Source organism: Aquarana catesbeiana, linkage group LG11 (assembly GCF_042186555.1).
Source record: "Aquarana catesbeiana isolate 2022-GZ linkage group LG11, ASM4218655v1, whole genome shotgun sequence".
Classification (NCBI taxonomy): domain Eukaryota; kingdom Metazoa; phylum Chordata; class Amphibia; order Anura; family Ranidae; genus Aquarana; species Aquarana catesbeiana.
In genome coordinates this window covers 32,219,175-32,237,648 of record NC_133334.1, presented here as the reverse complement: position 1 = coordinate 32,237,648, position 18,474 = coordinate 32,219,175, and the positions used below count along the sequence as shown (strand labels likewise).

The 18,474-nt window shown below is 40.9% G+C and overlaps 1 protein-coding gene and 1 long non-coding RNA gene across 2 annotated transcripts; one reads left to right on the top strand and one right to left on the bottom strand.

Annotated features, from left to right (window-relative positions):
* Positions 1-7,241: 7,241 nt before the first annotated feature.
* On the bottom strand, positions 7,242-9,469 carry LOC141112944 (uncharacterized). Its single transcript, XR_012236665.1, has 3 exons — positions 8,049-9,469; positions 7,772-7,916; positions 7,242-7,503 (listed from the first exon to the last, which is right to left on the bottom strand). It is a non-coding gene; the product is annotated as an uncharacterized lncRNA (long non-coding RNA).
* Positions 9,470-11,542: 2,073 nt separating this feature from the next.
* LOC141111941 (uncharacterized) lies at positions 11,543-16,402 on the top strand. Its single transcript, XM_073604168.1, has 3 exons — positions 11,543-15,524; positions 15,657-15,801; positions 16,070-16,402. Exon 1 carries the CDS (start codon positions 12,178-12,180, stop codon positions 14,146-14,148), a length of 1,971 nt encoding a protein of 656 aa, XP_073460269.1. The 5' UTR covers positions 11,543-12,177; the 3' UTR covers positions 14,149-15,524; positions 15,657-15,801; positions 16,070-16,402.
* Positions 16,403-18,474: the final 2,072 nt, after the last annotated feature.

Genomic DNA, 18,474 nt, shown 5'->3' with positions numbered 1-18,474 from the left:
CTTCTGGAAGGTTCTCCTCTCTCCACAGAAAAAACGCTGGAGCTCTGTCAGAGTGATCATCGGGTTCTTGGTCACCTCCCTGACTAAGGCCCTTCTCCACTTCTCAGTTTGACCAGGAGGCCCGCTCTAGGAAGAGTCCTGGTGGTTCCAAACTTCCTCCATTTACAGATGATGGAGGCCACTGTGCTCATTGGGACCTTCAATCCTGTAGAAATGTTTCTGTACCCTTCCCCAGATCTGTGCCTCCATACAATCCTTTCTCGGAGGTCTACAGACAATTCCTTGGACTTCATGGCTTGGTTTGTGCTCTGACATGCACTGTCAACTGTGGGACCTTATATAGACAGGTGTGTGCCTTTCCAAATCATGTCCAATCAACTGAATTTACCACAGGTGGACTCCAATCAAGTTGTAAAAAAACATCTCAAGGATGATTAGTGGAAACAGGATGCACCTGAGCTCAATTTTGAGTGTCATGGCAAAGGCTGATGAACATGGGATTTTTTTGTTTTTTATTTTTAATAAATTAAACATTTATAAAAGATTTCAAACAAACTTCTTTCACGTTGTCATTATGGGGTATTGTTTGTAGAATTTTGAGGAAAATAATGTATTTAATCCATTTTGGAATAAAGCTGTAACATAACACATCTATCTATCTATCTATCTATCTATCTATCTATCTATCTATCTATCTATCTATCTATCTATCTATCTATCTATCTATCTATCTGTCTATCTGTCTATCTGTCTATCTGTCTATCTATCTATCTATCTATCTATCTATCTATCTATCTATCTATCTATCTATCTATCTATCTATCTATCTATCTATCTATCTATCTATTCTTTCGTTTAACCCTGTTTGTTTATTTTTTAGAATGAGAAGCCTGGAAGTAAGAGCAAAGGTAATTACTAACAATATATTTTAATTATTATTATTATTATTATTATTATTATAATAATATATTATAAGTTTACTCTTAGGTTGGATTCACATCAAGTATAGTGGAACTGCGTTGGGTGGCATTTCCACCGCAAAACCAGACAAATGCCTTGTCACCTCTGTGTCCGATCCACACCACAGAGTTGTGGGCAATCCACTGCCTCGCACCGCACAGCGGCCAATAGAACTGTGTGACATTAGAATGTGTGACATTTCAATAAAGTTTGTTAAAAAAAAAAAAGAAAGTGCAATGGACCAGGGTCGGCGCATCAGCACTGCAATTGTCCATCTGCATCGCAACCAGTGCCGGATTTAACTCTATGGAGGCCCCTAAGCAGTGGAAACCTTGGGGCCCCCCTCACAGGTTTCTGAAGGTTTCTCGTGTGTGCCCTCTAACTAAGTAGTGTGTACGTTGACCGCTAGATGGACATGATCATCAGTATGTAGGTTACATAGGACGTAGGTTGCACCAAATTTTTTTCCCAAACTGACAGCTGAAAGAATACGAGCTTTTAACAGTCAAACTGTAATGTGAACCTGATTTCTATGGTTTATGTACTACTTGCCGACTGCCTAACTGTAAATGTACGTCATTATTTTGACATTAAATACATGGGTTATGGCAGCAGCTAACTGAAACAGAAATTTTTTTTATCTTTAGGCGGTCAGCTTTAAGATAAAAGCGATCCCAGCAGAGAATTCGCCACGGGATCACTTTTATAGGTAGCGGTAGAGGTGCCCCCCTCCTGCCCCTTCCCGGTGGTTTCCAAGCTTACCGGAGCCGTCGGTAAGCCCGAAACTGATCCGGTGCGGCTGATTGCTAGGCAAGAAGCTGAGTTAATGCAAGATAGCCGGCAGATCATTTTTTATTTTTTTTTTAAAGTCAAAATTGATTTAAAAACATTTTTTTTTTTTTATTTTAAAGGTAAATGAGAGATGTGGGGTCTATTTGGTCCAAGATCTCTCAATAAAGAGGACCTGGCATGTGTTTTTCTATTACAGGGGATGTTTAACTTCCTTGTAATAGGAAAAAAGTGATAAAAAACAAAAAAGCTAATTGAAGGTACAGTGTAAAAAATAAATAAATAAATAAATAAAATAAATAAGGAAAAAATTTAAAGCGCCCCACCCCTCTGAGCTTGCGCGCAGAAGCGAACGCATATGTAAGTCATGCCCACATATGTAAACAAAGTTTAAACCACACATGTGAGGTATCGCCGCGATCGTTGGAGCGAGAGCAATAATTCTATTGCAAGATGTTCTCTGAAACTCTAAACAAGTAACCTGTAAAAAATTTCAATGTGTCGCCTGTGGAGATTTTTAAGTACTGTAGTTTGTCGCCATTCCACAAGCGTGCCCATTTATAATGCAGGACATATTAGGTATCGATTTACTCGGCATAACATCATCTTTCACATTATAGAAAAAAATTGGGCTAACTTTACTGTTTTGGGGTTTTTTTAAGTGTATTTTTAAGTATATTTTTTTCCAAAAAAATCGTGTTTTGGAGACTGCTGCGCAAATACAGTGTGACATAAAATATTGCAACGACCGTCATTATATTTTCTAGGGCCTCTGCTAAAAAAAAAAAATACATAATGTTTGGGGGTTCTAAGTCATTTTCTAGCAAAAAAATTTACAGATTTTTACTTGTAAACAGCAAATGTCAAGGCCTGGTCTTAAAGTGGTTAAGTTGTTATTAGGTACATTACATTAATACAGTATTTTCTCCATAAAGTCTTTAATGCAAAGTTTTCATTTCTTTGAGTTAATTCATTTTTTCTATCTCTTGTAAACAATTCAAGAAAGCTTTATTGTAATTTTCTTTCAAGGTCAGATCCAATATTATTTTGATCTGTTGTCACGGGGGGGGCCCTTAAACAGCAAGGGGGCCCATAGGCTGGTGCCTACACTGCCTATATGGTAATCCAGCACTGATTGCACCGCACACCAGCCACTGTGTAGAACATTTAACGCCCCAGATATTACTACATACATTTATTACTAAATGATTACTAATTCAAAGCCTAACTCCAGATTTCCTATGACTTTAAAGTGCTTCTAAAGCTTCAAAGATTGTTTACCTTAATTAATTCCTTTGCATTAAAGCAGAGCTAGAGCCCCATCCCCCCCCCCCCCCCCCCACACCAAAAAATTAAAATTTAGCAGCTACAAATACTGTAGCTGCTGACTTTTAAAATTAGGACACTTACCTGTCCGGAGATCCCGCGATGTCGGCACCCTAGGCGGTTTTTCAGTCGGCTCTCGGGTGCTGCCGCCGCCATTCCCCATAAGGGAAACCAGCAGTGAAGCCTTGTGGCTTCACAGCCGGTTCCCTACTGTGCATGTGTGAACTGTGGAGGGGCCGAACTTCCAGGGGACCTCGCCGCGGTGAGGTCTCCCAGAAGTGGGGATGGGCACCTGTCAAAATCAGGTACCCCCCCCCCCCGAAAGGTGCCAAACGTGGCAGTGGAGGAGGGGGGAAGCAAACAAGCGGAGCTTCCCCTTTTGGGTGGAGCTCTGCTTTAAAGGTAAAAACCTTCTGTGTTACAGACCCCCCCTCCCCCAACTTACCTAAGCCCCATCACCATCCAGCACTGTGCATGTGTCTCTCCTGGCTTTGTCCCTCTTCCCTGGGCAGATCGATATCAGTGGGAGACATTGGCTCCAACTCCTGCCAATGAACTCCAGTGACTAAGGAGCGGGGGCGAGTCAATGTCTGTGTCAATGGACGCAGCAGCGGGGCTCGAGCACGTATAAGTGCCCCCCATGGGAATCGGCTTCCTATTGGGAGCACCAGCAAGAGAGACGGAGCCAGGAGCACGGGCGGGGGACCCGAGAAGAGCGATTCTATTGCACAAAGCAGGTAAGTATAGACATGTTTGTTATTATTATTATTTTTTTTTTTTTTCTTTACAACCACTTTAAATAATTCTCTTCGGCCACGCTGGTCCAAACAATAGGTTTCCTTCACTAACAAATGTGCCAGCTGGGCGTACTGTATAAACTGTACATAGGGTTAGCTACATACAGTATACAGCTCTGTGTTCCAGCAGCAGTACAGGGACTTCAGTCATTATACATTGGGCATTTTCATTGGGCACTTGTTGGTATGTAATCTGCCCTTGTGGAACAGTTTGAAATCACTATCCATAATTGGGGGAGGTGCCTGTTTCTTTACTGTGTTTACTGTTATCATAACCTGGATATGACTAATTTATATCTATTGTTTGTGTCACAGAATCATATTATGAACACGGAAATGTGAGTACAGTGTTAGGGCTAAATGTTGTATTTCTCACATCACCTGTTCAATATCTTAAAGCTCAACTCCAGGAAACTTGAAAATTCTCTCTTGCAGTGGGGGCTGCACTTACATACCTCCCAACTGTCCCTGATTTGGAGCAATGTCCCTCTGTCCCTCATTCCTCCTCATTTGTCCCTCATTTTGGTCTGATCTATATAGATGTATATAAAATGCACTTTTTATCTATCAAAAAGTGTTTCCCAGCGCTAAACCTTTCATCTGATTTCTAAATTGCTGCATTTGTCAATTCCAAAAGCCAATATAAAGGAATAGTAGTGGTAAAAAGAAGTACTTGTGGGTTTAACCAGTCTTGTTTTTTTTGTACAATTCTCCTTTAAGGGGGCGTGGCAAGGGGGTGTGTCCTATGCCTGCATACTTTTGCTGATAGGTGTCCCTCATTCCCATCTCAAAAAGTTGGGAGGTATGCACTTGCACTGCAAAGGTTAACTGCTTGTTTAGGTTTATGGGACATGGAAAAGTACATTTCCTTACCTGATACTTTGCCCCTCTGTGCTGCTAGACTGATCGTCTTCCCCTTCCTGTTCCATTGGTCCATAGTCCTGACGTCATTAAAGCGGTAGTAAACTCTACTACTCTTGATTCTCCTGCAGATGCTTGCATATACACTATATTACCAAAAGTATTGGGACACCTGCCTATACACGCACATGAACTTTAATGGCATCCCAGTCTTAGTCCGTAGGGTTCAATATTGAGTTGGCCCACCCTTTGCAGCTATAACAGCTTCAACTCTTCTGGGAAGGCTGTCCACAAGGTTTAGGAGTGTGTCTATGGTGACCATTCTTCCATAAGAGCATTTGTGAGGCCAGGTTGGTGTTGGACGAGAAGGCCTGGCTCGCAGTCTCCGCTCTAATTCATCCCAAAGGTGTTCTATTGGGTTGAGGTCAGGACTCTGCGCAGGAAAGTCAAGTTCCTCCACCCTAAACTTGCTCAGCCATGTCTTTATGGACCTTGCTTTGTGCACTGGTCCAAATCATTTGCATAGCTCCCAACTGTCCCTGATTTCGAGGGTCTGTCCCTGGTTTAAACCGGGGCTTGTTCGGCACAACTCTACATAACAGCGGTCTAATGGAAGGTAAATAACATTAAAAAAATAAGTTCAATGCACATATAATCTTATGGGATGATTTTCATTTAAATGAATGGTCTCGTGACAGGTTCTCTTTAAAGAGCGATGTGCGGTGATCATGTAAATTGGCTTTTAGATTTGATTTTATCATAATGACTGGAAAAATAAATCAAACAGTGCTATAGTAACACTAGTAGTCATAAAATAACACTACTTATGGAGCAATTAAAGCATGTGATGCATATTTGTGAATTGAGCTGAATAAGGTGTGGTAGCAAAGAAAAAAAAAAGCCGGACAAGGAAAAGAGCTTTGTGAATGGATCTCAAAGGGGGTTTTTTACGAAAGGCAAATCCACTTTGCACTGCAAGTGCACTTGGAAGTGCAGTCGCTGTAAATCTGAGGGGTAGATCTGAAATGAGTGGAAGCTCTGCTGATTTTATCATCCAATCATGTGCAAGCTAAAATGCTGTTTTTTATTTTCCTTGCATGTCCCCCTCGGATCTATAGCAACTTTACTTCCAAGTGCACTTGCAGTGCAAAGTGGGGTTTCCTTTAGTAAATAACCCCCATAGTGTTTTATTCTGGATAATTTTACATTTTCACGATGTCTATAAATTTGCTAGAGGTGATGAAGTGCCTGGATTTTTTATTATTTTATTAATATTATTGTTGCTATGTTTTTTTTTTTGTTTTTTTTTTTACTGTTTCATATTTTTGCTATTTTATATTGTTATTTTAAACTATTATTATATTTATCATGATATATTATTATATTTTTACTATTTTATATTATTATTTTACTATTGCTATTATTATTAATATATCTTAATTGTATTATTTTATATTATTATCATCATCATCATAATCATCATCATTTTTTATTATTGTTGTATTATTTTTATATTATTATTATTATTAATAATACTAGTACTACTAATAATATTTTTTATATTGTTTTTTTTTTTTTTTTCTATGGAGGAAATTTCCCATCACTTACTGTCACAACATAAATGATGAGAAATTTCTCTAGCGGGTACAGGGAATAAAAAGATAAAAAACAAAACAAAAAACAAACAGAACATTTTTTGTAGAGTGGGGAAGGGTAAGAGAATCTGACAGTATTTTTATTGCTGTCCTTGTCTTCCTGCCCAAGTGACCCCCCTCCTTTCTAGTCCTGGTGTCGCCTCAATGGGGTCACAGGCAGAAAGTAAGCCTTACAGAAATATTAACTCTTCTCCAAAAAATGCATTGTTCCAAAGGTTAGTTGTTTTAATGTTCAGTTGTACATAAAGATTTTTTTAACGCATTTTAAATAGAGTATGGAAGGATTAGAGAATTTCTTTTATCCACAGTGTATCCAGAAATTTACAGCGCTTCACTTTTTCCACATTTTGTTATGTTACAGCCTCATTTCAAAATGCATTAAATTCATTATTTTCCTCAAAATTCTATCAACAATACTCCATAATAACAACGTGAGAGAAGTTTGTTTAAAATCTTTTCAAATGTATTAAAAATAAAAAATGAAAAAAATCCCATGTACATAAATATTTACAGACTTTGCTCAATACTTTGTTGAAGCTCCTTTGGCACCAATTACAGCCTCAAGTCTTTTTGAGTATGATGCTACAAGGTTGGCACACCTATTTTTGGGCAGTTTTTCCCATTCTTCTTAGCAGGACCACTCAAGCTCCATCAGGTTGGATGGGGGGTTGTCGGTACACAGCCATTTTCAGATCTCTCCAGAGATGTTCAATCGGGTTCAAGTCTGGACTCTGGCTGGGCCACTCACGGACATTCACATAGTTGTCCCATAGGCACTCCTTTGTTATCTTGGCCGTGTGCTTAGAGTCATTTTTAGAACTAGATGTGTACCTCAAAATGGGATTTTAAGGGCAATGCAGAAATTGGCAGTGTTGAATTATAGTTAAAAAGAAGTTTATTGATACAAAAACGAATAGGATATACATGAACATACACATTGATCTAGTTAAGAATAATTATAAAAACATCAGATATATGGAAACATATGATGCATCCTACTGCTAGTTACAAGTACCACCCCCGATAGGTGTGATGGCGTCCTGATAGCAGATTTCCAACGCGTTTCAACTTATTGTAGGGATAAAGTCTTCCTCAGGGAGGGACTGCATCACATTCTAAAATTTTAAGTAACAGCATGATTATTGGTATATACTTAAATATTTGTTTGTTACCTATATCTATAGAAATCGCATTACAACAGAAAAGTATTATATGCGACTTACATTTGCGACTACAGAAATCGCATTACAACAGAAAAGTATTATATGCGACTTACATTTGCGACTACAGAAAATCGCATTACAACAGAAAAGTATTATATGCGACTTACATTTGCGACTACAGAAATCGCATTACAACAGAAAAGTATTATATGCGACTTACATTTGCATTTAACTGTGAAAAATCGCTTTCCCAGTGCTGGCAGGGGTCCTAACACGTGATTGTCAATGCTGCTCAAATATCCTCTACGGGATGGCCTGGTATATTGTGAAGAAACCAGTATTTGGCAGTCGTGATAATTAAACAACTGAAAAACATGAAGGTATAAGGGAAATGCTAAGAAATTGAACATCAAAGAGGTCAAAGAATGGAAATAATGGTGATTCGTAGGGGAAATAAGGTTCCCCAGGGCCATCATAGAGTAAAAGAGATCAAATACCTTAAATTGATTGTGTCAGGTGTATTGTTCCAAGTGGCAGGGAGCTCCGGTCCTGGAGTACCTCTCTGTAACAAAGCCAGTTGTGGAATGCTGCCTGTGGCCATCCCTGGCGTCCTAATATATGGGGTGTGGGCGTGGCTAAGTGATGGGCGTAGCCCTATTCTAGGTAGAGTCTCACATTCATTGGTGGTGCAGTGGAGGGGGTGCGACTTCAATTGGCTGCTGTCACTGTTTAGAGGAAGCACCTTTGTACAATGTATTGAGGGGAAGCGTCCACAAGCTTCCCTGTTATCTAGGTAGCAGACGCTTGGACCTCCTCCTTCCTTTTCTCCTCCCCGTGACGTGAAGCCTATTGCTTACACGTAGCCCATGTAATATGGGCACGGGGTGAGGCGGGGAGAGAGGTGCGTCTGGTTGCCGGGGCAATGTGCATATGACGTTGGGGTCACATGGCCCCGACGTCAGTTCCTAAAAGAGGGAGGGGCGCCGTGTGACTCCACAGCGCTATTGAGCAGTCTTATTCATGTTAAACCGGGCATCGGGGCATAGTAGCCCCGCTGTCTGACAAAAAAGTATCAGACTATGCACAGCGGTGTATGGGGTACTGTTCTATGCTGATGTCATAGATGTCACCAAGATATACAGTGACAAGTATGACAAAAAGTAGCAGGTCTATACTCCCTCATTTAGAGATGGAAAAAGGAAGGAAGAAAAATTGTATAAAAGAATTGCAAAGAATTGATTGAAATGGGGATAGTACTGATGAAATATGAAATATATATAATAAGAGAATGTGAAGGGGGATTTTTATTCTTAAATATGCCCAAACCTCTTTATGATGATTGTACTGTCATTGAGCGAATGGCAGAACATCAAAATTAGGGCTTATAACCACCGACACAGTAGGAAATCCCGGGGCATCAAAATAAGATCTGACGCCTTCGGGGTATTCGGGCCATGATGTTGCGTCATGGCCCCCCCCTGTGCCGGGTAGGGATAGTGGGCAGAATGGCAACGGTATCATTGGCCCTTTGTTTCAGCACTGAGAGGCGGATTCATATGGCACAGTCGCATGAAAAATGCATCTGCAGAAATAACAGCAATTAACATAATACTGTATACAAAATAGTTACACAAAAGAGATTACAGTAATTACAATAAATAAGTTTAATTAGAAAAACTCTCCTATATAGTTTCTGACTGGGTAGGGTGTAGAGTCTTAGCAGTTTAAGACATATGATCATCAATGGGGAGATAATGGGCCTATGGTGTTGTGGAGGAAGCCCTCTGTTTCTCCGCAAGGGGTACTGGAATAGAACTCCAGTTCTAGAAAAGCAGAGGTGCAAGGGAACAAAGAAGGTGAGAAAAAAATTATGTTAATCCGTTTTCCCCGAGCTGAAGCCCTCCAAGAAGGGTCTGAAACTTTCGGTTTCATTTAGGCCTGGGGGGGTAGTGGGCCCTAAGGTACCTTATCCAGCGCATTTCACGCTGGAGGAGGACCTTGTTCCAGTCTCCCCCTCTGAGTGGCAAATGAATCCTATCAAGGACTGTGAAGTTCACCGAGGGTAGTCGGTAATTGTGATATCTGGCAACATGCCTTCCCAAAGGCAGATACAAGTTGCCGATTTGCATACTTTGCATATGTTTGTCGACACGTTTTCTAAATTCCTGTCTTGTTTTGCCCACGTAGAAGGCACCACACTGGCACTGCATGAGGTATACCACACCCTGCGTCTTGCAATTGGCAAAATGACGCAGGGAAAAACTTTCCCCATTAGGCAGTGCCAGTGTGGTCCTCCTACCGATGACTGGACATTGGGCACAGGAACCACATGGGTATGTACCCCATGTTTTACAGGGGTCCTTTCTTGCCGTGCCCTTGTATTCACTTTGGATGAGTGCATTTCCTATTGAGCCAGGTTTTCTATAGGTGATTTGGGGTTTAGGACCAATTAGTCCTTTCAGGATTGGATCATCTGTAAGGATGGACCAATATTTTGAGATAATTTTATTGATTTTAAAATGCTCATTAGAAAATCTCACAATAATCCTTGTAGTGTCGTCTTCTTTGGTTGGTTTCTTTGAGAAGATTAAATCCCTTCTATTGGTTTGCTTAACTCGGTTGAACGCTTTTTTTAAAGAGGATTTGGAGTAGCCTCTGTTCATGAGCCTAATGGTAAGTTTGTCCGCTTCGTGTTGAAAGTCTTCGTTGTTACTGCAGTTTCTTTTAAGGCGGAGAAACTGGCTGTAGGGAATGGATCTTTTCAGAGGTTCCGGGTGAAAGCTGTTTGCATGCAACAGGGTGTTGCCAGCAGTCTCCTTTCTGTAAAGTTTACTTGATAGTCCGCCCTCAGAGTTTTTAAAGATGGTAATGTCCAGGAAATTTACTTCATGGGTATCCGAGGTCATAGTGAAAAACAGGTTAAAAGCATTGTTGTTCATCAGCTTTAGACAGTCCCTCAATAATTCAGGGGGCCGTCCCAGATGATGAAGAGATCTCCTTGAACCAAAAATAAATATTTAATCTAATTAATACGAGGCTCCACCCATCCTATTATACAATAAGGGATTTTCCTGTTTTAGGAGTGGAGCAGCCCAACTCAGTCATTGGAGAACCCCCGATGACCATTTATCTTTCTTTTTCTTTTTTCTGCTTTTGGGTTGAGTGTATTTCCACTAGGCAGTAACGACATACAATGGGGGACCTATTGGGGGGAGAATGGGAGGAACTTATGGCTAATATCCAAAAAGACTATCAAGACAAAGAACAGGTCACCTCAGACCTATCTTCACTTTTTTCATGCTTAACCAAAATACTAGAGAAAAAATCTGCCCTACACTGGCATATAGAATCTTTAGGACGCTACATCAGGGAGGGCATAAACCCTATAGGTCTACGAATACAAATATTCCCCACCCTGGATAACATTACCAAAGAACTGAAAACAAATTGGGAAACAAAACTAAATGAATGTTCCAAACACCTCATGCTACTGCTGCAAAACGAATACCAGCAGCAATTGAGAGGTATGGACATGGAAATCCAAACACTTTATACCCGACTTTCCGCCCTCAAAAAACACGAACAATATACAGTATATGAGAAAAAACTGAAGGAACACCTAGAAATCTTCAGCAAAAATATTCTCATAAAAAAGGAGAAAAAATACTGGAGGGATAAAAACGCTTTTGGCGAAGGCAGGGCATATAAGTGGAATACCAATTCACAAATAAGAAAAAGTTCCAGATTTCCCAAACAGAATAATATAAACCAGACCAATGACTATCTTTCGGACACACCTTCCAATAACTCCTCCTCCTCAGCCTCATCCCAGGCGGGCAAATTTCGAGGCAAAAGAAAGGGTCCCTTTCCCAAACAAACAGATATGGAGGGAGAGATTCAACAAACACACAAGAGAAGAACCACAGACGTCCAGTCAAATGAAAGCACACGAGGTGGAAGAGAAGGGGGCATGGGTAGAACTAGGGGGACAATACCGGGCAACCCAAAAGGCTCATCCTCTCAGAATACCGGAAAAAGTTACAAAGAACAGGGTGCGATTCCGAAAACCCAGCAGACCCATATAGACACTTTTTTAGACAAGAGCAACATACAATCCCAACCTCCTCCAACCCCACCACCACAACTTTCAATGATATCCATGACAGCTCCACCGGTGAAGGAAAACTAAATGTCATAAATCTCTCATCTCACAAACTCACAACAATAGAACAGGAAGTTTTGTCTCTAGGTCTCTCCTTTTGTCCGAATCGGAGTTTAGACAGCTTTGAAACCATCAAAGATATAAATCTGTTCGCCAGAAAACTTTTACTCAAAAGCTTATATGCGACTAAAAAAACCACGGCTACACCTGAAGTGGAACCTAATCTCAAAGCAGCAGACTTTAGAGCTCTCAGAGATCTTAATCTATTACTGCAAGAAAGTGGCCCAATAGAGGATTTTTGTGAGAGGGATCTTGACAGTGAAAGCAGTGAAGAAGAATATGAGGAACCCAGCAGAGTCCAAACCACCAAAAAATACAAAAGGAAATCACACAGATTTCCACCACTGAATCAGAATCCAGCCATAGCTCTATTTGTAGGACAGATCACTAAAGAAATCAACAAGATGGAAAAATACAACAAAAAAAGCAACCTAAATCGGGAACAACAAAAGGCATTAAACTCCCTTAAAAACAACACAGAAATTACAATCAAAGCATCGGACAAGGGAGGGAACATCGTCCTTATGGACAATGCCAAATACGAAAAAATGTGCTTTAACATATTGAATGATACCAAATGCTATAAAAAGATTTCTCCCTCCACAGTAGACAAATTCAACCAGGAATTCTTCTCCCTGGTGGATGAATCTGTCAATGAAGGGGTAATAGATAAAGACACGTGGGATTTTATACGCACTAGACATCCACGTCAACCCACCTTTTATGCACTACCCAAAGTGCATAAAAAACTAAATGACCCACCAGGGAGACCTATCATTTCCGGGAATGGTTCCATCACAGAGGGGATCAGCCAAATAATAGATCAATACCTGAGACCCCATGTAATGGAACTTCCATCGTATACAAGGGATACCATACATCTATTGCAAATCCTCGATGGAATATCCATTCCCAGTTCAGCTCTACTTGCTACAGTGGATGTGGAATCGCTGTATAATAGTATCCCACACCACTTAGGCATAGCTGCAATTGAACGTGTCCTACAACAAAGAGCAACAACAGACTGGAAATTCAATGCATTCATTCTAACTATGCTGGACTACATCCTCAGACACAACACCTTCCTTTTCAAGGGCTCCCACTACCTCCAGGTGCAGGGAGTGGCTATGGGGACGTGCTGCGCACCCTCCTATGCCAACCTGTACCTGGGGGAGTGGGAGAGGGAGTTCCTACAGGGGGAGGCAGCGTCTGTGTACACTCGCCACATATGTATGTGGCAGAGGTACATAGACGATCTCTTCATCATCTGGGACGGCCCCCCTGAATTATTGAGGGACTGTCTAAAGCTGATGAACAACAATGCTTTTAACCTGTTTTTCACTATGACCTCGGATACCCATGAAGTAAATTTCCTGGACATTACCATCTTTAAAAACTCTGAGGGCGGACTATCAAGTAAACTTTACAGAAAGGAGACTGCTGGCAACACCCTGTTGCATGCAAACAGCTTTCACCCGGAACCTCTGAAAAGATCCATTCCCTACAGCCAGTTTCTCCGCCTTAAAAGAAACTGCAGTAACAACGAAGACTTTCAACACGAAGCGGACAAACTTACCATTAGGCTCATGAACAGAGGCTACTCCAAATCCTCTTTAAAAAAAGCGTTCAACCGAGTTAAGCAAACCAATAGAAGGGATTTAATCTTCTCAAAGAAACCAACCAAAGAAGACGACACTACAAGGATTATTGTGAGATTTTCTAATGAGCATTTTAAAATCAATAAAATTATCTCAAAATATTGGTCCATCCTTACAGATGATCCAATCCTGAAAGGACTAATTGGTCCTAAACCCCAAATCACCTATAGAAAACCTGGCTCAATAGGAAATGCACTCATCCAAAGTGAATACAAGGGCACGGCAAGAAAGGACCCCTGTAAAACATGGGGTACATACCCATGTGGTTCCTGTGCCCAATGTCCAGTCATCGGTAGGAGGACCACACTGGCACTGCCTAATGGGGAAAGTTTTTCCCTGCGTCATTTTGCCAATTGCAAGACGCAGGGTGTGGTATACCTCATGCAGTGCCAGTGTGGTGCCTTCTACGTGGGCAAAACAAGACAGGAATTTAGAAAACGTGTCGACAAACATATGCAAAGTATGCAAATCGGCAACTTGTATCTGCCTTTGGGAAGGCATGTTGCCAGATATCACAATTACCGACTACCCTCGGTGAACTTCACAGTCCTTGATAGGATTCATTTGCCACTCAGAGGGGGAGACTGGAACAAGGTCCTCCTCCAGCGTGAAATGCGCTGGATAAGGTACCTTAGGGCCACTACCCCCCCAGGCCTAAATGAAACCGAAAGTTTCAGACCCTTCTTGGAGGGCTTCAGCTCGGGGAAAACGGATTAACATAATTTTTTTCTCACCTTCTTTGTTCCCTTGCACCTCTGCTTTTCTAGAACTGGAGTTCTATTCCAGTACCCCTTGCGGAGAAACAGAGGGCTTCCTCCACAACACCATAGGCCCATTATCTCCCCATTGATGATCATATGTCTTAAACTGCTAAGACTCTACACCCTACCCAGTCAGAAACTATATAGGAGAGTTTTTCTAATTAAACTTATTTATTGTAATTACTGTAATCTCTTTTGTGTAACTATTTTGTATACAGTATTATGTTAATTGCTGTTATTTCTGCAGATGCATTTTTCATGCGACTGTGCCATATGAATCCGCCTCTCAGTGCTGAAACAAAGGGCCAATGATACCGTTGCCATTCTGCCCACTATCCCTACCCGGCACAGGGGGGGGCCATGACGCAACATCATGGCCCGAATACCCCGAAGGCGTCAGATCTTATTTTGATGCCCCGGGATTTCCTACTGTGTCGGTGGTTATAAGCCCTAATTTTGATGTTCTGCCATTCGCTCAATGACAGTACAATCATCATAAAGAGGTTTGGGCATATTTAAGAATAAAAATCCCCCTTCACATTCTCTTATTATATATATTTCATATTTCATCAGTACTATCCCCATTTCAATCAATTCTTTGCAATTCTTTTATACAATTTTTCTTCCTTCCTTTTTCCATCTCTAAATGAGGGAGTATAGACCTGCTACTTTTTGTCATACTTGTCACTGTATATCTTGGTGACATCTATGACATCAGCATAGAACAGTACCCCATACACCGCTGTGCATAGTCTGATACTTTTTTGTCAGACAGCGGGGCTACTATGCCCCGATGCCCGGTTTAACATGAATAAGACTGCTCAATAGCGCTGTGGAGTCACACGGCGCCCCTCCCTCTTTTAGGAACTGACGTCGGGGCCATGTGACCCCAACGTCATATGCACATTGCCCCGGCAACCAGACGCACCTCTCTCCCCGCCTCACCCCGTGCCCATATTACATGGGCTACGTGTAAGCAATAGGCTTCACGTCACGGGGAGGAGAAAAGGAAGGAGGAGGTCCAAGCGTCTGCTACCTAGATAACAGGGAAGCTTGTGGACGCTTCCCCTCAATACATTGTACAAAGGTGCTTCCTCTAAACAGTGACAGCAGCCAATTGAAGTCGCACCCCCTCCACTGCACCACCAATGAATGTGAGACTCTACCTAGAATAGGGCTACGCCCATCACTTAGCCACGCCCACACCCCATATATTAGGACGCCAGGGATGGCCACAGGCAGCATTCCACAACTGGCTTTGTTACAGAGAGGTACTCCAGGACCGGAGCTCCCTGCCACTTGGAACAATACACCTGACACAATCAATTTAAGGTATTTGATCTCTTTTACTCTATGATGGCCCTGGGGAACCTTATTTCCCCTACGAATCACCATTATTTCCATTCTTTGACCTCTTTGATGTTCAATTTCTTAGCATTTCCCTTATACCTTCATGTTTTTCAGTTGTTTAATTATCACGACTGCCAAATACTGGTTTCTTCACAATATACCAGGCCATCCCGTAGAGGATATTTGAGCAGCATTGACAATCACGTGTTAGGACCCCTGCCAGCACTGGGAAAGCGATTTTTCACAGTTAAATGCAAATGTAAGTCGCATATAATACTTTTCTGTTGTAATGCGATTTCTGTAGTCGCAAATGTAAGTCGCATATAATACTTTTCTGTTGTAATGCGATTTTCTGTAGTCGCAAATGTAAGTCGCATATAATACTTTTCTGTTGTAATGCGATTTCTGTAGTCGCAAATGTAAGTCGCATATAATACTTTTCTGTTGTAATGCGATTTCTATAGATATAGGTAACAAACAAATATTTAAGTATATACCAATAATCATGCTGTTACTTAAAATTTTAGAATGTGATGCAGTCCCTCCCTGAGGAAGACTTTATCCCTACAATAAGTTGAAACGCGTTGGAAATCTGCTATCAGGACGCCATCACACCTATCGGGGGTGGTACTTGTAACTAGCAGTAGGATGCATCATATGTTTCCATATATCTGATGTTTTTATAATTATTCTTAACTAGATCAATGTGTATGTTCATGTATATCCTATTCGTTTTTGTATCAATAAACTTCTTTTTAACTATAATTCAACACTGCCAATTTCTGCATTGCCCTTAAAATCCCATTTTGAGGTACACATCTAGTTCTAAAAATTACAAGGGATGTTGGCAATGACACGGCCAACCCTCTGAGTCATACATTTATGTGCTTAGAGTCATTGTCCTGTTGGAAGAACTTTCGCCCTATTCTGAGGTTCAGAGAGCTCTGGAACAGGTTTTTGTCAAGGATATCTCTGTACATTGCTGCGTTCATCTTTCCCTCGATCCTGACTAGTCTTCCAGTTCCTGCTGCTGAAAAACACCCCCACAGCATGATGCTGCCACCACCATTCTTCACTGTAGGGAAGGCATTGACCAGGTGATCAGCAGTGCCTGGTTTCCTCCAGACACGACACTTGCCATTCAGGCCAAAGAGTTCAATCTTTGTTTCATCAGACCAGAGAATTGTGTTTCTCATGGTCTGGGAGTCCTTCAGGGGCCTTTTGGCAAACTCCAGGTGGGCTGTCATGTGCCTTTTACTGAGGAGTGGACTCCGTCTGGCCACTCTACCATACAGGCCTAATTGGTGGAGTGCTGCAGAGATGGTTGTTCTTCTGGAAGGTTCTCCTATCTCCACAGAAAAACACTGGAGCTCTGACAGAGTGATCATCGGGTTCTTGGTTACCTCCCTGATCAAGTCCCTTCTCCACTTCTCAGTTTGACCAGGAGGCCCGCTCTAGGAAGAGTCCTGGTGGTTCCAAACTCCCTCCATTTACAGATGATGGAGACCACTGTGCTCATTAGGACCTTCAATCCTGTAGAAATGTTTCTGTGCCCTTCCCCAGATCTGTGCCTCCATACAATCCTTTCTCGGAGGTCTACAGACAATTCCTTGGACTTCATGGCCTGGTTTGTGCTCTGACATGCACTGTCAACTGTGGGACCTTATATAGACAGGTGTGTGCCTTTCCAAATTATGTCCAATCAACTGAATTTACCACAGGTGGACTCCAATCAAGTTGTAGAAACATCTCAAGGATAATCAGTGGAAACAGGATGCACCTGAGCTCAGTTTTGAGTGTCATGGCAAAGGCTGATGAACATGGGATTTTTTTTTTAATTTTTAATAAATTTACAAAGATTTCAAACAAACTTTCACGTTGTCATTATGGGGTACTGTTTGTAGAATTTTGAGGAAAATAATGAATTTAATCCATTTTGGAATAAGGCTGTAATATAACACATCTATCTATCTATTCTTTCGTTTAACCCTGTTTGTTTATTTTTTAGAATAAGAAGCCTGGAAGTAAGAGCAAAGGTAATTACTAACAATATATTTTAATTATTATTATTATAATTATTATTATAATAATACATTATAAGTTTACTCTTAGGTTGGATTTACATCAAGTATGGAACCATTTCGGTGCGGCCAATTGCTAGGCAGGAAGCCAAGTGAATGCAAGATAGCCGGCAGATAATTTTTTTTTTTAAGTCAAAATGAATTTTTAAAATTTTTTTTTCTGCTTTTAAAGGTAAATGAGAGATGTGGGGTCTATTTGGCCCAAGATCTCTCAATAAAGAGGTCCTGTCATGCTTTTTTCTATTACAGGGGATGTTTAACTTCCTTGTAATAGGAATAAAAGTGATAAAAAAACAAAAAAACTAACTGAAGGTACAGTGTAAAAAAAAAAAAAAAAAAAAGTAAAATAAATAAGAAAAAAAAAAAAAAATTTAAAGCGCCCCATCCCTCCGAGCTTGCGCGCAGAAGCGAACGCATACGTAAGTCATGCCCACATATGTAAACAAAGTTTAAACCACACATGTGAGGTATCGCCACAATCGTTAGAGCGAGGGCAATAATTCTATTGCAAGATGTTCTCTGTGACTCTAAACAAGTAACCTGTTAAAAATTTCAAATTGTCGCCTGTGGAGATTTTTAAGTACCGTAGTTTGGTGCCATTCCACAAGTGTGCCCAATTTTAAAGCAGGACATGTTAGGTATCTATCTACTTGGCGTAACATTATCTTTTATACTATAGAAAAAAATTGGGATAACTTTACTGGGTTTTTTTTGTTTTTTTTAAGTGTATTTTTAAGTGTAGTTTTTCCAAATAAATCATGTTTAAAAGACTGCTGAGCAAATACAGTGTGACATAAAATATTGCAACGACCGTCATTTTATTTTCTAGGGCCTCTGCTAAAAAAAAAAAA